At 47.4% G+C, this 27,147-nt stretch overlaps 1 protein-coding gene across 1 annotated transcript in view; it reads right to left on the bottom strand.

Moving 5' to 3' along the window:
• SMC5 (structural maintenance of chromosomes 5) overlaps window positions 1-27,147 on the bottom strand; it is a 1,384,551-nt gene that overhangs the window by 696,939 nt on the left and 660,465 nt on the right. The window contains exon 13 of the mRNA XM_069625793.1: window positions 23,492-23,624. Within this exon, the coding sequence (XP_069481894.1) occupies window positions 23,492-23,624 (133 nt within the window). The remainder of the gene's footprint in view (window positions 1-23,491; window positions 23,625-27,147) is intronic.

The raw sequence follows: 27,147 nt of genomic DNA, 5'->3' as shown, positions 1-27,147 counted from the left end.
GTTCTATTTATAATGGTTGTTATGCCTCTGGGACTACCCAAAATCTTACAGCGTTCTAACAGACTTGTGCTCTCTCAATTCACATAATTCACACAGGGCACTTGCCCACTCAGGTTTTCTCAGGCTTCCGCAACCTCTTTGGTTACCCTAACCTTGACACACAATGTTCGTATATCTTTCACTCTGGTTCACATAGGATGCTTGCCTGCTTGGGTTTCGCAGGTTCCCGTAACCTAGTCTGCTCTCTCAGACTGGATTTGCAGTATTCATAGTTCTTACTGGTAATCTCTCTGTGGGAGCATTTGCCTCCCTGTTGTTGCTGGTTGCCACAACTAACATCCTTGAGGTGTAGAGCTTGTGGATTTGGGCTCTCCCCAGAGTTGGTCTTGGGTCAGATACTGGGATCCGAGCCCACCAGGGTTTCTCTGTGGTCATGCCACTGGAAGAAATGGGTGCCTCTCTGCTTCCGCCTCCTTCCCCGACCTGGACTTCAGTCGGAGAAAATGCCAGCCTTCTGGTATCTGGGTAGCGTTGGCCTTGCTCTCCACGCTTCAGTGGCCTTTGCGACCAAGCGTGGCTCCCACACTTCAGGACATCTTCTCCGGAGGGCTTGTCTCTGTGTAGGAATCACACCTCACCCTACATAGCAGTTTACTTCTCTCCAGCCATTCGCAGTTCCTCTCCTGCCTAAGTATGTCATCACGAACAACAAAGGTGTATCCTTCTTCCATGTCTTTGGCGTTCAGATTTATTTTTATTTTTTATTTTTTTACATTTATAAAGCGCTCACACAGCCCGCAGGCATCGAGGCGCTGTTACAGCAATTGTTTGTTTTTCTTAGTTGCGTAATTGTGTGTTTTTTTTTTGTCTTAGTTACGTATTTATAACGCGCTTAAACACTTAGAGGTTTCTAAGCGCGGACCCGGGGATCGAACCTGTTGTTGCTTCGTGTCGTCTTGCTTCCAAGACGCGCACGCTGCCGCTGTGCTATCCTCCCGGGACGAAATCCAATATTGTCACAAGCCAACAGGATGGAATGGTTTACATATGTTGGAGCAGTAAAAGCAGGAATAAAACTAGGTTGGACAACTTGCATGTAGGCAGACAATGTATTCCAGTCTGGGAGTTCCTTATCAGACTGGGATTCCTTCTCCTCAAGAGGGGAGTCACTCCCAGTGTGGTCCCACTTAGGCCGACCCCTAGGGAGGGTCTTGAGGAGCAGGCTCACCTTCTGAACCACACAGGGGGGTGGCTCCCCTCTGGGGAGAAGGGTCAAACTGACCAGATTCTTCACAGTATGTATAAACGAGGTACGCATGATTTGCATACTTGCATAACTCCATCCTGTATAAAGTGGCATAAACAAATGATATCACCAAATTCAGAGTATTCTTACAAATCCAAAAAGGTTGTTTTTACCAATATCACATGTCCATGCAGAGAATTATTTATTCACAAAAATAATATTCCAGGCCAATATTGGTTTCGCATTACTGAAGGGGCATATCCCACTTAAGACATATATTCTATTGGGGCAATAGAAGCGAGGAGGAGGGGCAACGGTGGGTGCGAGAAAGTGAAAGGAGCCTGGGTATGTTCAATCCAAAACTTATCAAATGCTGCTGTGTGGGTGAAATTTGCTGGGAATTTAAGATCAAATACATTAGAAGAGCGCTTTTGAGAAAGCAAAGATAGATAGCCCGTCCAACAGGAGAAAGGCAGATTGGAGTGGATATAACTGACAGGGACATCTCTTTATAAGGGCCTCATATAGAGTGGATTGAATGCCAGAGGGGATTTGGGAGCAGGTGCACAGACTAAAGGGAAAAAGTATTTGATGGAGCTGCATGCATGAGGCCAGTCTGTGTCCTTGTCTGCCAAAAAGTGAGCCCCACTGACCCCAGATTATTTATAGATTTTTCCCATGAATTCATTCAATTCCAGCATTTAAAAGTGTTGTCTGAACCCTTTTCAAAAAGGTACCACTGAACTATAGAACATATTGCAAGGTGTATGTATTTTGTGATTTAGAATTAAAATTGAAACCCGAGGCAGTAGTTGTAACACGACTTTTCTTCTACAATTTGATGTAGACATCTCAAACTGAAATGTGGAATAGCAAGTCCTTTGATTAATGACTATGACAGACACCAACGTAACGGATATCCATTCCTTTATGAACACATCAAACTGGGCTATTGAGAGGGTGAACCAGATTTCTTAACAATAGTGAGTTAGGCGAAGCTGTCCCAGCATCCCAAAAGCAACAGAACTTCTGAGAAAACTAAAACGACTTACTTTTGTAATTAATCCAACATCATACAAGAGGCAGTCCAGTAGTATTTATGGCCAAGCTACCAACCAATTCTTTGTCGCAGATAGTGTCCAACATTTTATATTGAATTCAGCCCGCTAACTGGAGAACCATATTGTAGAGTAAGCATACTTCTCCGATGCCAATACTTGTTATGGTTTCAGCAAAAACCAAGTAAACTTAAAATTTAGCCTGGGAACTTCTTGACCATATGATTTAAGAGGGAAGGTGTGGATAATTCTCTACTGTAGATGTGTGAGTTTAATGTGTGCAAAACCAACAATGTCAAGTTGTGTGCCTGCATATAGTAAGTATCTGAGAACATTGCCCGGAATAGTCATTCAGACTTATTTTTCTATATATGGATGTGTGTACGGAGATGTAAAGTGAATAGGTTATGTCAAAAGAAAATGTTACTGAGACAAAAGCAGGCAGACAACATTGTATTATAAAGTTGTGTAGTGTTTTAAAGGAGACATGCCCAGCATGGGAAGTTAAGGGTGCACTTGCATTTTCTTTTTTTACCATTAAAAAAACCCACAAAATATTATGATTAAAACAGCCGATTTCTTGTGAGATTGTTGGGAGGGGACGGGGGCTATTGGATTGTGAATTTTTCTTTGTAATCAACGAACCAATTATAAAAGTAAATATAAACTCCTTACATATACTTCCTGACAAAATAAAGTCTAATCTTGGAGGATTGAAATCTTAAAGTTTTTCTTACTTTTATTTTGCATTGTCAAGGAGCAATCACGATGCATCAAAAAAGAACTGAAACCAACATTCAGCCCCTGCCTGTACTACAAATCCAGTAAATTCAGTTGCTTTTCTGAGATAAGTGAGTGGACAATGGCACTTCTCTTTTGGTCACTTTTAGTTGTGTGGTTGCCTCTCTATGATCACACATTTGCCAGTGGATTAGCAAAACAAGGTCTGGGATCATCTTCTCCTCGCCAATGCCTCTCTTTGTTGAAAGGCTTACAAATTTCTGCATACAGACTACGCATGACATTTTTAGTAAAAATATCTAGGGTTAACTGAAAAACATCCATTTAATTTTCAATTTTTGAAAAGGGGGGACAAATTGGAGTACTATTAATTATAGTTTTAAGCACCACACACAAACAACAATGATTGGACTTGCTTTGGGAAGTACCTTTGCTGTTGGAGAAAGGGCAAGTGGTACCATGGGGAGGTAGGACAGTGGGGTTTATTAAAGGTTCCCATACCAAATGAAAAATGATGGTTGCACAGATACCGTGATGAACCTTGGGTGCTTACGCTGGTGCGATTTGGGAATACATGTTGCCCAAACCAAGGATTGATCATTTAATCATACAAAGCTGTTTACACAACTATAACAGAAAATAAAAAGGTGGTCTAATCTCCAGATATCCAAACCGGGCAAACACTAAATATACAAGATAATATTGACTAACTGGCAATATGTACAAATATACCCGTCATGCTGCCTTTATTCATTTTTAGAAAGGTTTGTCAAATACTTAGCAAACTAGCCAGCATAGGATTAGGTGGGGAATTCAGACTCCACCATTATATAAGGGCAAATTGGCAATTCCTAATACAAGGCTGTATTATCTAGCAGCACAAACTCAACATGCCCACTATTGTGTCTCCCCTGCTGATGCCCTCCCATATGTTAGGTCCTACGATCCCCAAATGAACTAACTAGTGCGATAATTGAGGTACCCAAGGGAGATTACATAGTCATTTGGGATTGGCTTCTTGTTTGTCCACACAAGCGTTTTCACACGCTCAAAAGCCTTCCTATAATATTCAATCCTGCCTTTGAAGGGATTCACAATATCATGCTTATTACCACTGGGTGGGAGCGCGGGGGAGTCACTGTCGCCAGGAACACTTTGTATACACTTTGGTACAAGAGTTTGTGAACCTCTGAAATCTTTCATAGAAGGATTTCCTGCGTTGCCTTCTGAAAGCCCCATAATTACATTTCTGTAGAATTCTGCTGATTATAATTGTTGTTTCTCAGGTGGGTAGCCGTGTCCACCCATAAATAGTCACCTGTTGCTAGAAGGATGTGGGATGGAGTGCTGAGCTAGCAACTATCATAAAAGCAATGGTTAACAGCTAAGAAACACGTGAGCATGGTATTGATGCATTCAACCTGTAATCCCCTTCAATTTAAATACACACATCATTACTACTGCACACTGATATAGCTAGCTAAATATAACAGATTATTCTGGTATGGGTCTCGGGTGTCTCTCATACCGCAACTGTTTTGTACTTATCCTGTCGTATCCCATCATTCAGACCTTCTTAGTGGAGTCCTGGCATGAAATAACCAAGATTTTAGATATGGACATTTAAAAATATACGACGTTGTGTCAGTCGGGTTGCATCAATGAAGTAAGCATAAGGGAGGCTTGCTTTGTTGGACTGGCTTGTTTAACTGTGAAAGTGCGCATAGCAAAATTGTGGAAATGGCACCTACAGTAGCTGAAGAAATATGGATGAAGACCCTTGTGGTGCAATAATAGTTCTTTTTTATATTATTAGAGGTATTGTTGCATCTTGCATCAATTGGGTGGAAGGATGGAAGCTTGTCTAGAATGCATGATGTCAGAGAACATTGACAAAGGGAGAATGTTGTTGAATGTGGTATTACAACCCACATAGTTGGATATGTAGCCTGGGTGGTGGGAGCCAGTGGGTTCCTCGCAAGTAACTCAAGGACTTATAGTGTATCTAATAAAGGATCTTATAAGCAAACTACCTGAAGAGTAACGAGTATCATTACAACAAATGGTGATGAGGATGGGAAGATAGGATGATGATTGAACTTTTACCAACTGCAAGGGTGTTGTGGACAAGGATACTCTAGGCAGCGTGCCTATAATGTTCCCGAAGGTGAAACACTGAAAATGCAGCTGGTACTGCCAGACAATATTTAGCACAGAACAGTGGCATAATGATTAGAAGTTTGTAGCTGCTGAAGACGTGGAGGACCAACATTTGCTGTACTAAATAGTTCTTGCCTGCTTGATGCAAGGTCTACAGGCAGCTCCCAGTGAGCGGGCAGTTCATGGAGCAGTCAGTCACCGGAGTGAAGCGGAAGTGCTGGAGCCAAGGTGCAGCTTGCAAACTGCACAGAACGGTGAGCAAGGGAGGAATAACCACATCAAAGAAGAGACTCCCTCCAGTGAGTTAGAGTAAGGCACCTTTTCCGTGCCGTTAGTGCTCTAAAGACAAAACATTGGCATGTTCCAGGGAAGGAGAATGTAGAGCGTGCAAGAAGTAGCGCGATTGTGGCAGTGGTAACTGCTGATAGGTGACATGCCTTGCTGGAGGTAGATAAATGCCACAAACATATGGATTATGAAGATCTCTGTATGTGAAAGCAAAGGTGACTGGAGGCTAATGATGACCTTTTGTTGTTTTGTACTGCAATGAGTAATGGCAGTGGCGTGGACTACGTAGACAGTGTGAAAGGCGATGCAATGGCTTATATCGGCAACAGTGGAGCAGTGCAAGAAGAACACTGACCGCTGAAGTGTTAAGTGAAAAGAAACTACATGTGCAAACCAAAAATGGATTTAGCAAAATGAAAAAGTGGGTGAGTCAATTTGGCTGGTGAGGCAGGCATTGTTTGTGGATAACAACAATTCAATATGCGTAGGTTTGGATGAGATTGGATAGTGCAATAGAGTGGTATGTGCATTAGCCCATTTAGTATAGTAATCTATGTAAAATCATAACATTGTGAAGATTGCAGGATTACTGCTGCAGTAGCAGCAAGGACTCATATCAAACAGTGAAATTGTTTGGATGTTGATAGTATTGTTAGTGGAAATGTTGAACTGTTGGGGAATGGATGTTAGCAATTCATTTTTGCAGGATTCAGACGATTAGCACTGCATATGCGACGAATGGGCTCTTAGTAAATACATGGTAGGTAGAAGTTGGAGCAACTGTGAAGTAAAGATAGGACTGGTGTCAACATTGTATTAAAGCATGCAGAGTGTGATGATAATGTGCAAGTACTGTAGGTATTTGTGCTACAGGAGTAGTGCTGGAGGGAGTTGCGCCATGTGAGTGGTACAGTAAGCTTATGCGCTATGCGAGTTGTACCAAATGTTTATGTGCAGGTTCTATTTTCTTTAAATCTGGTGATGGGGAGCGTTGCCATCTGCGTGCTGACATTTTGGGGCATGTTTTATAAGCCTGCAGTAATTTGATGATCTGGTGATGGGGAGTCTAGTCATGTGCATACCGAGATATTGGGGCATGTTGTATGCCTGCAGTAATTTGGTGATGGGGAACGTTTCCATGTGCACACAGAGACTGTGACATTTGGCCGCTAGGGATTGCAATGTGACGAAGGTGCATATTTGTGAAGAGAAGTGAAGAGCGTACCGGTGGGCGCTAGACATATGGAATGGGCAAGTGAAGGAGTTGAAGAATGTGTGGAGATCTAGTAGGTTTTCATAGTGTTAATGTTAACACGTTTTCATTTAAACTTTATTTTTGAAACAGAGCAGAGTGAATGCAATACAAATCACATTATCGCATGGCATTCAGCTTCTTAAATTCCCCCGTCCCTCCACCCTAATGCTTCCCCCCGATGTCCCCACCCCAACTTGGATTTCAGGATGGTGTACGTTTCTTCTTCTGCTCAGGTAGTTTCCGTCCCCGCCAGACTCTTTAAGCGTTCCGGGGCAAGTATGTTAAGGCCCGGAACTTCCTGTTATAGTCTAGAAATGGAGCGCAGGTGTCCTGGAAGAGATGCAGAACCCCGATTCGGGCTGCCGTTATGTTTTCTGCAATCAGTATGTCCAACCTTTTTCCCCACCACAGCGTCATAAGCGGTCCTTCGGTGGATTTCCATGTGCGAGCCACCACAATTCACGCTGCCAGTAAGCATTGGGTCAGGAGTTTAGCTTTTCTTCCCGATCTGGGGTAACACCCCGGGACCAGGGCACCCAGGAGGATAGGCACAGGTTCGAGTGGGATCACCGTCTGGGTAATGTCTGCGACTATGGTTGAACACTGACCAGAAAAGCTGAACCTTCGGGCACGACCACCACATGTGATAGAAGGAGCCCGGTTGTCCACATAGTCTCCAACAGGCAGGGCTCAGGGCCAAGTTTATATGGTGGAACCGTAGGCGGGGTAGTACCAGCGCAATAAGAGTTTGTACGCACATTCTCTGTGATGCAAGAGGACGATGAGTGGGTTCGCGACCATACGTCCACCCAATTTTGGTCAGTTAGTGTGTGCCCTAGGTCTGCCTCCCACTAGTCCATAGCCCGGGTCTTGGAGATAAGGAAGTCTCCCATGAAGCATTTGTATAGGGCCGAGATCCTTCCCCGGGCCGGGAGTTCTTGCAAAGTTAGTTCAAGTGAGGAGGGGGTGCGCATTGCAGCTTGCTGGGTTTGCGGTTGGGTACACCAGTGTCGAAGCTGAATATAAGTGAATCTGTCTGTCTGGGGGGCGTGGCTAGGAAGCCATGTGAAAGGACGTGTCTGTACGGGGGCTCCCGAAGATCCGTACATTATCCGACGGAAAACCGTGCAAGGACCGATGTAATTTGGCTGAGACTGATATGACTGCGTACATGAATCTCAGGTGAACGTGTGGACACGTTTCGATACGGGCCTGCACTGTGAGAGCGCAACAAGAAGCTAAAAGAAGATCTGGAGGCGAGAGTGCGATGAACGAGAAAATGGCCGCCGCCGCCTAACGAAGGAACAAAGGAGTGTTTGATCTGGGCGCCTGACGGTTGCACTGGAGCGTGGTGGTGGGGAAGGTGCATGACTCGGGTGCATCGTGGTCATTAAAGACACCCAGTCCTGCGAGGCCGACGGCGCGGACCTGGGAAGGGAGCAGGGCCTGGCCGAAGATACTTTGTAACCGGAGTGTGCGGTGTGACCTGGAACTGAGCCCCGGGCCCTTCATGGCCCAAAGTGCGCTTCAAAGGGCGAGACGCGACCTGGCTTAGCCAGATGGCCGGAGGAGCCGGAGGACAAAGGAACTTTGTGTCAGAGATGTGGCGATAATGATGGGGCACCCGAAGAGCGCACTGTGACACCCTGCCCTGGATCCGAGCAGGGATAGTAGGACGGGAGACATGTCAAACAAGCCCCTGAGAACGAAGACCAAACAGCCCACGCTCGACGAATACGCTAAGACGCCTCCCGGCCCAGACGGAGCCAAAAACAAAGATAAAACGCAAGCCAAGGAAATGGCCGCCGGGGTGCGAACCATGAAGTCCTCGCTGCCATCGCAGACCTGAAAGCGACCTGGGAGACCAAGCTCCAGCTCGCTGTGGCTGAACTGAAGACCGCAATGGAATTCCAGGTTGGGGCAGTACAGGAGGACGTGAACCTCCTAAGGCAGGACGTGCGTACTCTGGCTGAGCGCACGGAGACCTTAGAGAAAGAAATGGGCCCTACCGCGGCGGACTGCGCTGTGCATAAGCGTGAACTCCATGCCCTGGTGCAACGCGTGGGCAATTTGGAGAGTAGGGCGGAGGAGGCAGAAGGACGCGCCCGGAGGAACAACATTCGTATTGTGGGCCTACCGGAGGGAACCGAGGGCCATAATCCAACGGAATTTATCGAAAACATGTTACTGCAGGAGATCACGGGAGGCACTCTGTCGCAGGGTTTTGCGGTTGAGAGAGCGCACAGGGCCTTAACTAGGAAGCCGCCGCCGGGAAACCCGCCCAGGCCAGTGATAGCCAAGATCCTTAATTACCGGGACCGAGAAAGGATCCTTGAACACTTCCGCAAGGGAGGCACAATACAACGAGGAGCGGCGAACATAACTGCCTATCCCGATTACACCCTGCAGGTACAGCGCAGTCGTATGAACTTTGGATCGGTGAAGAGGAGATTGCGGGAAGCGGGGCTTAAATACATGTTGCTCTATCCGGCCAAACTGAAGGTCTTCTTTCAGGGCAAGCTGCTGTTCTTTGTCACCCCGGAAGATGCTATGGAGTGGTTGGATGCACGAAACTGCCCTCAGGAGTCAGATGTTCAGACGGCCGTTGGAAAATAAAAGACGAGATAAGTAACGCTGTAGGCCCGGTCGGGTCACGAACATTGAGACTTGAATATAGTCACTGAACTCGCTGGAGAACATGCGCGCGTCAATGGTTATGAAACATGGTCCGTAAGCACGGACATGGTTGCGAAGTAGAGGAGCCTCCTGAAGCCGCTCTTTACACCCCCTTTTTTGTGTTTAGTTTAGTCACTGTTAGTGGGGTGACACCCTGTCGGGTTCTCTATTTGGGTTTTCCAAGGAGGACCGAACACAGGGATGCCTGAGATCCAGGGATGGAGCTGGGCAGTTGTTTGGGGTAGGGGTTTGGGGGGGTGTTTTAGTTTTTGTATGAGCCTGGGGGTGAAACCGGGATTGGGTGTTCGCAAAGTGGGGAGGGATTGCCTCGGATGGGGGGAGCAAACTACTGATAGGCCATGGGAGACCTCAGGATATTAACGTGGAACGTTAGAGGGCTTAACAGTTATCTTAAGCGAAATAAAGTCATGTTGTATCTTAAGAGGCAGAAGATAGACGTAGCCCTGCTACAGGAGACACATCTAAAGCGAGAGAAACTAGAGCTGGTAGGGAGGAAGTGGAAAGGAACAATGGTAGGATCAACGTACTCCGCCTATGCCAGAGGAGTGCTGGTGTGGGTGGCGCCACACGTCCCATTTAAGCTAATTGAGGAGGTTGTAGAGGAGGATGGGAGGTTGGTTATGGTGAGGGGGCTGGTAGAGAACAAAGTAGTGTGCATTGTAAACACATACGCGCCTAACCAGGAAACGGCGACATTTTTTAGGACGCTGTGCACCAAGCTCAGTGTCGGGATGGGGGGAACGGTGATATGGGGTGGCGACTTTAATTGTGTGTTGAATCCCAGGGAGGATAGGTCGGATGACAAGATGGCTAAGCCCAGCCCGGCGGCTAAGGTATTGCAGACGCTGCTGGCGGATTTTGGCCTGGTAGATGTGTGGAGAGCGAAACACCCGGGCGTGAGGCAATACTCACACTATTCGGCTCTGCATCTACTGCACACGAGGCTTGATTACTTTTTCGCTACGCCAGACATAGTCGCGGAGTGCGAACATATAGACTACAGGGCGAGAGTCCTCTCTGACCACTCGCCCCTGGTCATGCGATGGCAGCTGTATTCCCCACGAGCGCGTATACCAACATGGCGCCTCAGGGCGGAGGCGCTCAAGGACCCTGCCTTCAGAGAGGATATGAGGGAGGAGATATCTGCTTATTTTGAGGTGAATAAAGGGAGCGTTAAGTCGGCTGGCACCTTATGGGAGGCCTTTAAGGTCATAATGCGGGGGATCGCCATTGCGAAGTCTAAGGGATTGATGGGGGGAGTCCTGGCGGATCTGCATAGAGCTGAGACTGAGCTGGAAGAGGAGTTGAAAGGTGGTGGGACAGATGCGGAGGCGGTCTCCAAATTGCAACAGGAGTGTGCGGAACATTGGGATAGGCTCTGTAATTTGAACTATAGAAAGTATATCGAGAGAGTGCATGCGGGGGGAGATAAAACGGGCCGACTCTTAGCTTGGCTGTACAAGAGTGAGACCCCACGATCCCCGATCAGATTGGTAACCAATGAAAGAGGGGAGGAGGTAGACACCCAAGAAGGCGTGAACAGGGCATTCGTGGAATACTATAAGGTCTTATACGAAGACTGCGAAGGGGGCAGCCAGGAGGAAATAGACGAAGTGCTGGAAGATATAGGCTTGCCTAAGGTCAGCGATGAGGAGCGAGAGGAGCTGGATGCTCCAATCACCCTGGAAGAGCTGAAGGAGATTGTGAGACAGTTGCCCACTAGCAAGGCCCCAGGGGCAGATGGGTTCCCCAGTGAATTTTATAAAGTGTATGCGGAGGAAGTGCTCCCGCCCATGCTGGAAATGCTCAACGAAGCGTACGAGATGGGACGGTTGCCGGAGTCACTTAGGGAGGCGATTATAATACCGCTCCCCAAGCCAAATAAACCGGGACATGATTGTGGCTCCTACAGGCCCCTGTCGATGCTGAACCAAGATAGCAAGATCCTGACAGCTGTCCTGGCTACTAGAATGCGTAGAGTGATCAGCAAGTTGATCCACCCTGACCAGACGGGCTACGTCCCTAATAGGAACATTACTCACAACCACAGACGCCTTCACAGGGTGGTCGAGTGGGGTTGTAGTGATGACGGCGAAATGGCAATAGTGGCATTGGACGCGGTTAAAGCGTTCGACTCTGTTCGGTGGCCTTGGTTGCTGGCGGCTCTGAGATGGTACGGGATGGGACCAGGTTACGTTAGGTGGGCCGAGATGTTATACAGTGCTCCACTAGCCAGGGTCCGCACGGGTGCAGTGGTGTCAGAGAGATGGCAGTTGTGCAGAGGCACTAGGCAGGGGTGCCCCTGGTCCCCAATGTTGTACATCCTGGCCATAGAACCCTTAGCGATTTACCTCCGGCAGCAATATGACCTGGTCGGCATCGATGTAAGAGGAGAGTGTCACCTTATATCCCTGTATGCAGATGATATGCTGCTATACCTAAGATACCCAGAAGAAAATTTGCAGTTTGTCTTAGAGGTGATGGGGAGGTATGCCTGGTTGTCCGGTATAGCGGTAAACCCCCAGAAATCCATTCTATTTCCGCTAGGGGGCTATGTGGGGACTCCGGTAGACAGGTTGCCAGTGTTGCAGATCCCGTGGGCAACGAGATCCTTTAGATACTTGGGAATTGACGTGTATCACACGACTGTGGAAGAGCACAAGCATAACACTGAACTTGCTGTGGGGAAGATCGAGAAATGCATGAGGTTCTGGGAAAGATTGCCACTGGCGATGATGGGTCGGGGAGCTATGCTTAAAATGGTGGTACTGCCCAGGCTTCTGCATTATTTTAACAACATCCCTTACATGATTCCTGGGAAGTTTTTTGTGAGGCTACATAGTATTTGCAGAGAATTCCTGTGGCACGGCACGCGCAACAGAGTTGCACTGTGGAAGCTGCAGAACTTCTACGAGAAGGGCGGAGTCAAACTGCCGAACTTTGAGGCCTATTATGTGGCAGCGCAGCTACAATATGTGTCCAGGTGGCTCTCTGACGACGAGACCCCTGAACACAGGCTGTTTGGGAGGGATTGCTCCCCGTTTTATCTGCGAGAGGTGATCTGGGTGACTAATGCATGCATGAAGGAGCGGCCTAGAATGCTAGCTTTGGGATGGAACATGTGGAAACGGGCCTGCAGGATGATGGGTAACCCTTTGCCGTGTGTGTCGCAGTTCCCATTGGTTGCACTGGCGAAGGGAGATGGACAGCTCAGAGTAATCATCCGGATATACTGGGAGTCAGTGGGGTTGGTCACCATGGGAGATATTTGGCAGGATGGGACCATTTTGGAGTTCGAAGAATTAGAGGCAGGGTCGGGATTGCACAGGGGTCAATATATGACATATCACAGGATAGTGCAGGAGATCCGGAATAGGTGGCCCGAAACTACCCTGGCCGATGAACCGGACGCCACGGTGGAGATACTATATGACACATCGGAGGGCGTGCATGAGGTCTCTAGGTTGTACGAGATGTTGATGACGAAGGTTGGGAGCGATTTAGTGCACTTGAGACTGGAATGGGAAACGGAGATGGGGGCCCCGATGGCAGACGGGTTGTGGGAGCGAGCCCTGGGGTACCATAAAAGAGTATCGAGAAACGCCAGGTTTAAGCAAATACAGCTTTACATAACGCACAGGGCATACATGACCCCCCTGAGAATATCCAAATTTCGGGATGTTGGACGCCAGGCGTGCCCCAAGTGTGACGAGGAGAATGCAGACATGATACACATGTTCTGGGCGTGCCCAGTAATTGCAGGCTATTGGGGTGAAGTGGCGCAGAAGCTGGCAGGAAAGGGTGTCACGTTCAAAGTGGATTCGGCCTGGGCCTGCTTATTGGGGGGATATCCCAGAGCGCGTAAACTTAGACATGTCGAGAAATTGAAAGATTTGGCTTATGTGCTTGCTAAACGTAGGATTGCCATGGGATGGAAGGAGTGTCATAAGCCACGAATGGAGGTCTGGTGGAGGGATCTCCAGAAATGGGTGGAGGCCGAGACGGCTGTGTGGCGGGATACCAGTATTGCAGGGGAGGAGGAGGAAATGTGCTCCCTCGCGGCTTGGAAATTGTTGATAGCTGAACTGTTCGGAACGGGGTCGGCTCCAACTGAATCTGAGAGCGATGACGCCCCCCCGTTCACAGCGGATACCGATGGCAAACACCATACAGGCTCATAGGGGGGAGGGATGGGGATTGCAGTGCTTTTTGTTGTTAAATGTGTTTATTTATGTTCAGTTGTATTGTTGTTTGGTTTATATACAAAATAAAAATATATTTTTTAAAAAAAAAATAAGTGAATCTGTCTGCTTCCTTCAGCTGAAAAGTTTCTTTGCATTGTTCAAATGTTCGGGGGTGACCGTCCACGAAAAGTTGGTGCAATGACTCTAGGCCTCCCCTGATCCAGTTCTTGAAGTTGTGAGGGTTGGTTCCAGGGGCGAAGGAGGGGTTCATGAAGGCTGTGGAGAAAGGGCCTAGGCCTTTCGGGATCTTTTTGCGTTGTCGTGCTCAGTCCCATGCGTTCAGCGTGTGTTTTGTGGACATTAGGAGCTTGTTCCAGCTCTGTCTGAGCTGAGGTGGGATATGCGGGAGAAAGCGCAGAGGGAGGGGCAGCCGAGATTGTTCTATCTCCACCCATCTGGGGCGCCCCGTAGTCATTAGCCAGGCGTGGGTGTGGGCTAACTGAGCCGCTATTTGGTAATTCTGTAGGTCTGGGACTCCCAGTCGTCCCAGACGTGCGTTCCCCAGCATCGTTCTCAGGGGGATCCTAGCCTTTTTGCCTTTCCAGATAAATTGAAGCAGTTTCTTCTGGAGCCCCTGAAGGGCCGCCGGCGGAATCGTTACAGGAAGGGCGGAGCATGCATACAGGAATCTGGGGAGGAGATTAATTTTGCTCGCAGTGATGCGCCCCATCAGGGAGATTTCTTGCGGTGCCCACCTCTTCAAGTATCTTTCTAGTTCGCTGAAGTGTGGGGGGGAATTTGATTGATATACTGTCTTAGGGTCTGCTGGGATGTGGACTCCCAGGTAGGGAATGGACTTTTCCTTCCATTGTACGGGGCATAACGAGGCTAGGGACGCTCGGTCGCCAGGTGACAGGCCGATCCCCAAAGCCACCGATTTGTTATAGTTAATGGAGGAGCCTGTGACTTTCCCGTAATTATCTATTTCTGCCAGGGTGCGACGCAGAGAGGAGGTGGGGTCCGAAAGGGTGAGCAGGACATTGTCTGCGTAAAGGGATATTTTGTGTTGGGTAGGGCCAATCTGAGGGCCTTTGATATTACGGTTGGCTCAGATTCTCTGGGCAAAAGGCTCCATAGCTAAGGCAAAGAGCAATGTGGACTGCGGGCACCCCTGCCTAGTCCCACAGGTGAGCGGGATCGGGTTGGAGAGAGTGCCATTGACTCTAAGGAGGGTTTTCGGAGCTTGGAGAAGGTGACAGTACCTGAGACCCTGAATGAGTTGAAGAGGGCCACCATGGGAGCCACCAATTGTGGCTGAAAAATTTTGTAAAATCTTGCAGAGAACCCATCGGGCCCCGGGGCCCATGATTTGAGGGACTTGATGACATCTTCAATTTCCTCGCCTGTGATAAGCGCGTCGAGGTTTTCTCGGGCTGCGTCCTTCAAGTGGGGCAAAGCCGCCCTCTGTAGATATTCCCTTTGTTTACTTTGGTCTCTAGGAAGTGTGGTCATCACCTGAGCCAGGTGTTCCGCAGCCAGTTGCTGTTTCTCCCGCTTTGCGTAGTGAACCCTGCCTTGCCGATCCCGTAGCCCGATAATTGTGTTTTTCAGCCTCACTTTGGCTAGTTTGCTCACTAATAGCTTGTTTGCTTTGTTATTTTTAACATAGAAAAACTGTTTAGATTTGGCCAGGAGATGAGCTTTATGTAAAGCATAGTGAGCCTCGATTTTATTGCGGGCGATACGGATTGCCCGTTGTGTCTTCGGGGACAGCCCTTCAGTTTATATGTGTTCTTTCAGCTTCTTGGAGCTCCTTTTCGAGGGATAGGCAGGTTTGGCGTCTGGCTCTGTGGTATGCCGCCCCCTGGCCGATCAGTCCCCCCCACCCCGGACCACCGCTTTCATGGCATCCCATGTGTTCGCCGGGGAGGTATCTTCATTCCGATTTTCGTTGAAAGTTTCGGAATGGTGAAGGCGATTGAATCTCTCAGGGGCATGTCATTAAGGATCGGGTCAAATAGAGCCCAGCAACTTGGTGGAGGTGGAGTAGCTTGGTAGGCTCGGAGTTCTAGGGCTACTGGGCCGTGATCCGATAAGAGTGTGTGTCCCAATCGAGATTTCCTTGACATAAGACAGTAATTGTGGAGACGTCAGGAGGTCGATTCTAGAGAAGGTCCTATGGACATATGAGTAGAACAAGAAGTCCATCTCTGTGGGATGAAGCACCGTCCACAAATCCACCACCTCCAGGGTCCTGAAAAGGCGCAGTATGCCCAGTGCCGTGTTGGGATCTTTAGGAGAGGGAGGATGTGATTTGTCGTTCATGGGGTCTGGGACTCCGTTGAAGTCGCATCCAATCACCTTTAGGCCTTCTGAGAAGGAAAAGAGGATCGTGCCTTTAGACCCGAGGTGCCCGAAGTCCCCTGGGTGCAGGTGGGTCTCTTGTAGTAGGGCCACGCCTGCGTCTTCATCCTGGAGCCGTTGAATGATCGATTTGCGCTTAGCCGGAGAGTTCAGGCCCTTGACGTTAAGGGAGATGAATCTGAGGGTTCGGGAGTTCGGGGGGGGTCCAACGCATTGGTGGGGAGAGTCGGGCGGGGGGGCCAGGGTGGGCCAAGATCAGCTGCCATTATAAAGGAGTTGCAGCTGGAAGACACTGTCTCTGAACTTTTGAACTAAGACTCCAACGGGAGAACCACAAACTGTTCAACGTGGGGGGGCCTGGGGTTTCAGAATCAGACCCCTCCTTGGCCAGAGCCATGCTCCCCGCCAATGTGGCGGGGGCTGGCGTCCGAAGAGAAGAACCATTCCAAGGACTCATAGGTGATCTGTACCTTGGAAACAGGCATGAGCCGTGGCGGGCCCGCCGCAGGGTTTGTTTCTAGAAGATGAAGGGCTGGCATTTTTCAGAGGACAGGTTGAGGACTTCGAAGAATTTGAGGGAGGCAAGGTTCCATAATGTTAACACGGTTTAAAATCCCTAATGCAGGGTAACATAGTATTTTTGTGTCAGTGAATCCTGTGTATGTTATTGGTTTTGAGAATGTGCCTGGGAAAAAGAGGAGGTGTGTGTTGCATCTAGGTGTAGGGGTGTGAGAGTGAAGGAGATTGCGTGTGTCCGGTGAGGAAGGGGGGTGTGTTGTGACTTGTGGATGGATGTCAATAAGATGGTGTGTGTCCAGTAAGGAGGCGAGTTGTATATTGCATCGAAAGGGTGGAAATATGCAGGCTTGTCTAGAATGCATGATGTCAGAGAGAGAATTGACAAAGGGAGAGTGTTGATGCATAAGTGGGAGAGTGTTGGGACACTGGTGTTCCAACCCAGGCAGTTGGAGATATGCAGACCGGTTGGTCGGAGCCAGTGGGTTCCACTCCAGTAACTTAAGGAATTACAGTGCATCTAATAAAGGATCTTATAAGCAACTTACCCGAAGCATAGAAGAGTATCTTTACAAAAGGTATCTTCACTCCTGTGCCGCAAAGTTTACTCTGGCACGTTTTGAAAATATATTGACAGCCTTGCACACTTTGAAGACTAACAAGTGATCACCCGTCATTCATGAACTGATACAGTAATTTAATACATACTGTATATTATTGGCGGACTAATACCTGTAAAACTATAATTGAGAACCGACGTTTTGTATGTTATCCAAATACATTTATCTGAACCTGTTTGGAATGTATTATGCAATAGAGACACTTTTTATTAAAACAAATTATTTGGGTGTGCGAGTAACCCTCCCACCCTGCAATGTTAAAATATTGCCAAACAATTAGAACATGTCTTGAATTTATGGAAAAAGTCCCAAAATATCGCCCTCACAATTACGACGGACGAAAATGCAGACTTTTTTTTTAAGACCCCCCCCTTACACCCTATATATATATGTGGGGGATATGTAATATAATGGTAAGATGTAGGGGTGTTGGGGGTCTCCTCCTGCATATGTATGTGGTGTAATAAGGGGGTTTAAAAAAAAAGTCTGCATTTTCGGCCGTCATAATAGTGGTCGCAATAATAACATGGATCCATATTTATGATATGGCATTTATAACGTGTCTATACACAACTGTTTCAAGGCACGACATTATCACGGTCATTGATTTAGAACCACACATGGCCACAATTCTAGTTAGAACTCAAATTCCTCAAAGTGCCCTCTCCTCTACCCACTAAAAGACACAGATTTCCTTGTGTTCACCCTTTTATTTTCTAAGGGGTGGCTAGTTCAAATGCCTTGTTGCTGAAAGTGGAAAAATGCAGTTGGACAGATGCCACTTTGACAACATTGCAACTTAAATCATCTAGTTACACACAAAAATGTTTGTCCCCTACATTTGTGAGATTGAGAAATCCAGTCTACTCTCTATGAATGTCCATGACACCATGGTTATCAATCGTTTTACAATTGAGGTTGTCGCCCTTTCCCCTTGTATTACTTCCTCTGCTTCATTGGCTTTAGCCTGCAAGAAGGTGCTGGCTGGAGGTGGAGTGAAAATGGCAATTTTCCCTCTGAACAGTTTTTTCCTGAAACATTCGATAAGGAGGTTACAAAACATCAAACATTATGGGCAAAGAAAGTTCAGAAAAAAGCAAAACCACCCTCCTAAAAGTGGTAAAATCTGTCCCACCGGCGAAATGGATTTGGAGGCTAATTTCAACAATTTAGTTTCTTCAGCCGTAATTTTGCCCACACCAGCTACCCTTGGCTCAATCTGCTGGGCATGCAAGACTTTAAAAACGAAATTTCCTTGTGTCACTTGTTTTTCATATACTTGCCATTTCTCATCTCTCGACTGAGTGCCCCAATTGGGTCAGTTTTATGTAGTTATGGGAGAAGTTAGGGAAGAGGGTAATACTTTCCCGCAACTGATCCCGAGAACTTTTTTTAGGTTTCCATCCCTCATTTCATATTTGCAGTAATTCACCAGTCATTATGTTCATTATCTTCACAATGGGATCAATTCTTCCACTCTTTCTGTGTATTATCGAAACAGAGGCCCTACTGTGGTCCAAGCATTGAACTTCACTGGCACTTCTAGAGTTTATTAATCTTAATCATATGCAGTGCTGTGCCAAAATAGGCTCAAAGTAGGATCTAAATGTGTGCAATGCTGGGTGTCATCTTGGCAGGATGCCGGAGTCCAAGTTGGACAGCAGATCACAGTTCAACTCTTTCGGGCTTTCGTCTACATTCAATAACACACAAATGTTCCGCTACCGTCCCATCTGTAGTTGAGCAGGTGGCATTAATATCATTTTTATTATTAGGCAATTTATTGAGTGAGGGCCCAGCTTTGGCAAGCAACTGAGCGCTTTACAATCATAGGGGGAAGAACACAGTGAGGAAAGCAGAGAAAAAAGGAGCTGGGAGCTAACATGGGAGGGCGGGCAATTGGCAGCATCAGGGGAACACTGTGGTGAGCAGATCACAGAGTCTCAGGTAGGGTGGGGAGTGCAGGGTGTGTGGACCTAGGTGTTAAGGAGGAGCCATTCCAAGGAGGAAGTCTTGAGCTCTGCCTGAACTGTAGAAGTGATGGGGCAAGTCTGATGCTGATGGGGAGGAGGTTCCAGAGTCATGGAGCATAGACAAAGAAGGCCTGTATTCTGGTTCTTTCCTCCTGCACTGTCGTAATTCATGTCTGCACATTTCTTTACTTCTGGTGGATCGCAGGCCTCGGGAGATGCCGATTTCTCAGTGAGGTAGCTTGGGGACTTGCAGGAAGACGGCCTTGTAGACAGTGGAACAGGATATGAAGAGGATCCAGCATTGAAGTGGGAGCCAGAGCAGTTTGATGATGGTCGGGGTGATGTGGTCGAACCTGCAGAGTCCATTAATGAGTCTTGCTGCAGCATGCAGGACACATTTCAGGGGTGTCAGGGTAGTCACTGGAAGGCCTTCCAAAAGGGCATTGCCACCATCCAGGTGGGAGAGCATCAGGGCTTGGCCAGCGGATCCGAAGCGCTTGATTTTCCGCAGGAGAACGTTGGTACCATGCCATTTGCATGTTCCTTGCTATGTGCTGTTTAAATGTGAAGTGTCTGTGGATGTTGAACCCAAGGGACTTGGCACAGGGGGCCAGCTGGGGTGGGAATCCCTCGAGGTCCATAGCAGAGAGCCAGGTCTGGATGTCTGGGTGTTCGGATTTGTTGTCCAGCAACAAGAATTCAGTCTTGAAGGGGTTCAGTTTCAGGTAAGCACTGGATATACAGGACTGGATCAATTTGAGACAGGCCTTGAGCCTGTGGATGTCTTCGATTGAGGATATCTTAAGGTAGATCTTGACGTCATCTGCGAATTGGTAAATGTGGATGTTGTGTGGAGAGAGTAGGGTTCGAGCGTTTCCATGTAAACATTGAAGATCGCAGGGGCCTGGATGGATCCTTGAGGGACTCCACAGGTGATGGGTAGAGCTGGTGATCGAAGAAAACATTTGTACGAACTGTTGGTGGTTCACAAGGTGTCAGACTTCTGACCACCTTCCCACTCCTCCTCCTCACCTGACCCTTCTGAGGACGTGGCCGTGGTTGTGGAGGTGGTCTTCTTGCAGAACTTCCTCTTGTCGGTGGGTTGTTTATCCTTGGTCTTTCGGTCGTGTAAGTAGGGTCTGGCTCCCTCGGAGGCCACCTTGGCAGGGGTTGGTACCTGCCCTTGGGGAACCCCGAGGAGCCAAACCCCAAATCAGGGAAAAAGCCAATGGGCTAAAAAAAACACTGATTCCAAAGTGTTCAGGCAAGAGTTGTTGAATTGCAAACCGGATCCAGTAGGAGACAGGACAAAACCGGAATCCAGCAGGGAAAGGATTTGGTAAAGGTACTAACAAGAGAATCTACAAAAGCGTAGAAAAAACAGGGGTAACGAAAAACCTCCTACAGAAAGGAAGAATGGATAGAGGAGTCCTTTAGGTGAACAAACCAGATAACAGATAAGAAGGGTTAACATTAAGGAAACGAAAATAGGCGTGCAAGGGTAACTAAGAAAAGCCAGAAAAGGATGAGGCCGAGCGCCAGAGGATCTTGAATGGCACCCGCCCGGTCCACAGCAGTAGCCGCGAAAGCCGCGGAAGAAACCCGAAACGAAGAAAGTCTCGGGAAGGAAGGAAAGGCGGTAAAAGCCAAGGGAAAGAAAAAACACGACAACGCCTCGCTGAAGACGCTGAACACTTACCCAAAAAGTGTTGCGGTCTTGCCGCGAACAGAAAGGCAGTGGCTCAAACGAGCAAGAGTAAACACTAGCAGGCAACGGAAGAACCACCAGGAACAGGAGTGGAGCCTTCCGTGAAAAACTACCAGGGCGACAGAAAAGGGCTCAGGGAAAGGAAGAATAGCACTGGTACGAATACTGAGTACGGAGCGGAGCTCTGGAGGGAGAAAACAGATACAACGCACAGATCAGGGGGCGGGGTCTGTTTAAGTATAGATGTCCACCATCTTGTATGAGGACTAGAGCGAAAAGAGGGAAAAGGTAATTACCAACACTTCCAACTATGCCACAATTTCCACTTCTGATTCCTGACACAAGGTAGGATTTTAACCAGCTGAGGATGATCTCTCTAATCCCCATGGAACGATTTAGATTGCCAGTGAGTGTCTAGTGGTCTACTATGTCAAATGCTGCTGAGAGGTCAAGGAGAACTAGTAGGCCAGGATGACCATCATCGAGGATTTTAAGGGCATCGATCACCTTGATGATAGCTGTTTCTGTGCTGCATCTGGGTATAAAGCCAGACTGTCAGGACTGAAGGAGGTTACTGGCTTCAATGAGTTGGAGGAGTTGTGTGGCTGCTTTCTCACGGAGGGGAGATGGGAAGATGGGTAATGGGACAGTAGTTGCTGAGATCGTCAGGGTCCAGTGTTGGTTTCTTAAAAAGAGGGACAATTTGTCCTGTGTTGGGGATGAGGGGAAGGTGCTTTGAGTTAGGGAGCTGTTGATTGTCGGGTAAGTGAGGAGTGCTACAGTTGGAAGGGTTTTCACCAAGGAGGCAGTGAGTATATCATCCGCATACGATGTGGCATTAAGGGATGCTAAGGTGGCCGTGAGGTTTTCCATAATAAGTGTCTTGAAAGTTGTCTAGGTAGTTGTGCTTTGTGGGATGTGTAGTGCGGTGTCAGCGGTGGCATTGGTGCCTATGTGTTGGCGGATCATTTTGATCCTGTTGATGAAGAAAGTTGATGGCGCTGGATTTTTCAATGGAATGTGCAACGGGTGGGTCAGGCAGAGGGTTGACGAAGTGCTTAATGGCTTTGAAGAGGGCTCTACCTTCATTGTTGGCCTTGGCTATTGTATTATGGTATTAGTCGACCATGGCAGTGTTGATCAATCACCTGCATGTAGCACAGAGTTCCTTGAGCAGGGCAAGGTTGGATGCGCTGCAAAATTTTCACCAATTCATTTGTTTCCTGATAGTTTGTTAAGGTTCAGTTCTTGAGTGTAACAGGGTTCTGAACGTTTAGGCTTGAGGGTGCTCTATTTAACTGGCTTGATGATGTTCGTGAGGGGGGCGTTGAGGTCTTGGAGACGCGAGTTGCAATCCTGGTTCGTCAGAGATACATCAGCCCATGTGAGGTGGAGATTGGAGAGGTCTGTCTTCTGTGAGAGCCTCCATTGGGATAGCATCTGAAGGCTTGATTGCTTGGTTTCAAATGGGTTTTGCTTGAGAGGTTTGCAGTGATTAATCTCAAAGGGGATTGACATATGGTCCGACAAGTCGAGTGGAATAGGAGAGCTGTGATGAAGGGTGGGCAGTGTGAGGATGATGAGGATATTACCTTTCCTGTAAGTTGCTTATTTTGTGTGCTGTGTGAGGTTGTGTGTGTCGAGTGGGAAGCAGAGATCTTTCTTCATTGATTTGGTTGTTGGGTTGCCAAGGATGCTGAAGTCACTGAGGAAGATGTCATGCATGAGAGACATGGTGTTGAACAAGTCTGCGAAGGCTTTGATGAAGGAGGTGTTGCGCTTGGGTTGTCTGTAGATGAGATGAAAAGTGACTGTGTCCGTTGGGGCAGAGCAGGAAGTGGCAGCATACGTTTTTGAAAGAGCCAATGGTGGTACGTTCAGTTGGGTGCACGGGGTTGATGCCCCGTGAATGAAAATCGAGGCCACCTCCGATCTTGTTTGGATGGTCTTGTTGTGGAATTCTGTAGCCACTGGGGATGAGGACATCTAGGATTCGGGTGGAGATGCATGTCATCCAGGTCTAAGTAATGAAGATGGTTTCCAAGTTATGTGTGGTGATGAGGTTGGCAATGTCAGCTGCATGGTTGATTGCTAAGCAGACATTTGCGAGCTTCAATTTTCGTGTAATGGTGGATGAAGCGGTGATGGGGTATATGATAACATAGGTAAGGTTGCTGCGAACCTGAGACCATGAGGTTGCTGGTGAGCACCGTGGTTGGCGATGAGTGGTGATGGTAGGAATGGGCTTGTGGGAGAGAGGAGTGAAACACATATTCAAGGGAGCTTACCTGACGCTAAGAGGGGTAGGGGCTGTGGTGCTGTGTCCTCTCGGTCCGAACAGGTCCAAACAGGAATTGCCATTTTCTTTATCTGCCCTTCACTTCAGACACCTGGGCCAGAGATGCCCTTGATCTTAAGAGTTAAAAGCAGAAAGGAAGAGGCAGAGCTAAGAAGATGGGTGGGGCTTAACCACGTGACCTAGATCCACTTGCACCTGCTCACCAACTATCACACACTGCCCTAAAAAAAAAAAAGACCAGCGAAGCAGTAAAGGGGGGGGGGGGGGGGGGTTAAAAAGGCAACCACGGAATAGGCTACTATGTTAGGTCAGGCCAAATACACATCAATTATAATAATCTTTCAGTTCAACTGTACATAATGTAGAGAGCAAAGTTTCTTACTGTTTCAATTATAGATCGTGTCTTTTCAGTTCCCACAGGAACATTGTGCACATGATATTGGTAGCAGAGATAACTCATCACAGGCTGTGGAGCATCAAACAATTCTCTTAAGTAAGAGAAAAAACCATAATGTCTGTGTGGAAGGAAAAAAACAAAACAATTGTTTAATACCTAGATTAACCCACAACAAAATAAAGAAAAACTACACAGGAGTTATGATATATGATATGATATATGGCATTTGTAACGCGCCTATACACAAGTGTTTCAAGGCGCGACGAGGCAGGGAGGGGGGGAACAAGGGGAAGACAGACAACGATCCTACTAGGCCAGGTGTCATTCAGATTGCGCAAGTGCAGGGGCAGGGGGAAGGGAGAAAGTGCATGGGGAAAGGGAGGGGGGGGAGTGCAGTACAAGGTAAGTAGAATAAAATAAATAAAAAGGGCCAGCTGGTGGCAAGTGCAAGGTAAGTGCAGACAAGTGCTGGGAAGGGGGGGCTGTAGGGATACAGAGACAGTCCCGCAGTGCAGGGGTTGCCAGGGAGGCAGTGCAAGTGGAGAGTGGCTGGGCCCAGGACCGGGGTCGGTAAGAGTGGCCCAGTTGCAGATACAGTGCAGTTTCAGCGCTCGGAAAGGAAGATATTTAGGAAGAGAGAGTTGAAGGTATTTAGGCCCCAGGTCCCAGAAGGCCTTGTGGACAATGCAGAGGGTTTTGAACTTTATCCTCGCAGCCACTGGGAGCCAGTGTAGAGATTTCAGTCCTGGAGAGATACGGTCCCTGGGCTTGAGGCCAAGGAAAAGTCTTGCAGTTCTGTTCTGGATGAGTTGCAGAGGGCGGAGAGTGGAGGCAGGCAGATTAAGATAGAGGCTGTTACAGTAGTCCAGCTTTGAGAGAACCAGGGCTCGGGAGACAGTGAGCTTCTGGGGGAAGGAGAGGAAGGGAAGAATACCTCTGAGGAGGTGCAGCTGGTAGTGTGACTTCTTAGAGAAGTCAGATATATGAGGAGAGAAGGAGAGTGTGGAGTCGAAGATAACCCAGAGGTTTTTTGCCTTGCAGGTAGGAGCAGGAAGAGGGCCAATAGAGGCCGGCCAGAGAGCTGCAGGGAAGGAGGGAGTGGGTGTGCCGATGAGTAGAATCTCAGTCTTACTGGCATTAAGGCAGAGGTCATTGGCGGCACACCATTCCTGGATAGCAGACAGACGGTCAGAGATGAGGGAAGGAGAGGAGGCGGCTGAGGGTAGCCTGAGAATGAGCTGGGTATCGTCCGCATAGCACTGAAAGTTGGGGCAGAGAGCGGCGATGCGGTGGGCAAGGAGTGCCAGATACTGGTTGAACAGCCAGGGGTAGAGATTAGATCCCTGGGGGACACCACAGGTGGAGAAAAAGATATCAGAGAGGAAGGACCCCAGTTGGACCTGGGAGGGTCGATTGGAGAGGAAAGAGGTCAGCCACGCCAGAGCCTGACCAGTGATACCCAGGTTATCATGCAGACGGTTGAGCAGGATGGCATGGTTGACAGTGTCAAAGGCAGAAGAGAGATCGAGCAGTTGGAATTACATTTTACTTGCCTCTGGATAACATTAATTTTAAAGGTTAGAGATTCCTCTATTATTTAAATTCTCAAACACCAACCTAACTCAAGTTGGGATGATGATACAAATGCATAGCATAGTAAAATGATGGCACCAGATACATCAAGCAAGGCAGGCTAGTGCCATATGGCATCACTTGGTGCACATTCTTATTGAGGAATATTACTGCCCTATTCACAAAATGCCAAACAGAGCATTCAATGTACTGCAGATGGAAAGAGGGCACATATCACAATTCTGCCAAGGAATGAGCATCTAACATCAAAGTTACAACACAGATTTAATTTAATTTGACAAGATTAGCCAATCAAGTAGTTAAAAAATAAATAAGTCTGCAAGGTTGAATAGAGTATTCAGTTATCAATGTGTTGGGGTAGACGTTTTAGGTACCAACACGGGAAAGAGGTTCACACTACATAAAAGGAACTAGGCCATGGTGCGGCTGGCTTATATGCGATGTTGAAACTAAATACGTGTCCAATATAGTTAGAAGAATTGAAATTAGTGTTACTTTGTGTTTTAGTTGGATACATTTTAGAGTTACAGTAGGCAGCAACATGAGTAGCATGGATACAATGCATTGTGCAATGTACAATTTGTAGCTCTGAGAAGTATATAGTGGGGAGCTTTATGCATGCAATAGAGGAGTTAATTGAAGAGGAAACTCACATGTGGGGATTAAACAATGGTTTAGATTGCACACACATTTAGGGCACTGGGAATATGGATTCATTGTGGTTATATGGAGACATCACAGAATCCAGGTTTCACCAACTTGTGAGTTTTAGTAGGCTGCAGATTCCCTGGATTCGCATGAATAGGTTTTTGCCTGTTTCGAGAGACGGATGACTGAGATCATGGAGTGGGTAGGAGGCGAACCACATATGGGCAGTTGTGATACCATTGCAAAGGGCTGAAGGGCAGAACGGTATGGAAAGCCATTAGTTAGATTTTTATGGCTTGACTGGGTTCTTAGATGCAAAGTGTAATTTCCCTGCAAGCACGAAGGCTCGTTTATTGATGACCAGAAAGGTCCTGTTACATGGAGGGTTAAATTGAGAGCTGATGGTTAATGGGCTTTCAGGGAAATAAACAGTATATATGCTGAAGGCTATATGACTTGAAATGGCAGCTGCCAAAAGAATTACATGTAGGAATGCAGGGAAAATAGCATGGGACGCCATCACATCTGGGAGGATAAGGATTTACTGCTGCTTCAAAGGAGTGCTTATTTATTTCTCTCCCTCGTCTTGCCTTGAAGCGTTTATGGAAAGCCTTGCACAATCACCATCTGAATTATTGGGGGTGTGGTCAGATGGTTTGAATAATAAACTGAGTTCTTCATGAGTAATACATGTATAATGTGGAGTACATCATAACTGAGTATGAAAGAAGATCACATGTCAAAGGGGTTGTACTTTGTGAATGTATCAATAGGGTTTTAGAGCTAGGGGGATTAAATTACTTTGTATTCGAGTTAGCCAATGGGGTGTTTGGGGATGACTTAGTAACCAAATATTTGTGATTATATAAATTGTCTCTGTATATACGCTGAAGCCTTATTGTCATTCGGAGAGAATCAGGTTAGTGTCCAGCTCCAAGAAACTAACTTGCCCCTCTGCATCGTTAGAATGCAATAAACTTGCTTTTCTGATAAAGTGCATTTCTTTGTGGAAGTCGTTCTTTCGCACTGGAATCTTTGAGTCACTTCCTTACAAATGCTTAACCAAAGATGGGAAAAAAACAATGTGGACCGATTACCTACAGTTCTATTATTAGAGTCTGTGCAATAATAGGTGGTAACACGCAATGATACCAACGTAATGTCTTAACTAATGTCAAGAATAGGAACACCTCTCAATAGAACTAATGAAAAAGAGTTCACCCCGATAAAACAAAGAGCACGTTTGTGAACCCCAATAAAGCAAGTTTGTTTGTTTATTGTATTGCGCACCAGACCTGAGGGTAACAGGGCGCAGAAGGTACAAGAAAGATTCCTTGATATGCAGACTAGCCATTGTCTGTCTGGTTGCTGCAAAACATTTAGAAGCCCTTCTGGAGGAA

Source organism: Ambystoma mexicanum, chromosome 6p (assembly GCF_040938575.1).
Source record: "Ambystoma mexicanum isolate Mex_15411 chromosome 6p, UKY_AmexF1_1, whole genome shotgun sequence".
NCBI lineage: Eukaryota > Metazoa > Chordata > Amphibia > Caudata > Ambystomatidae > Ambystoma > Ambystoma mexicanum.
This window is presented reverse-complemented; position numbering and strand designations above follow the sequence as displayed.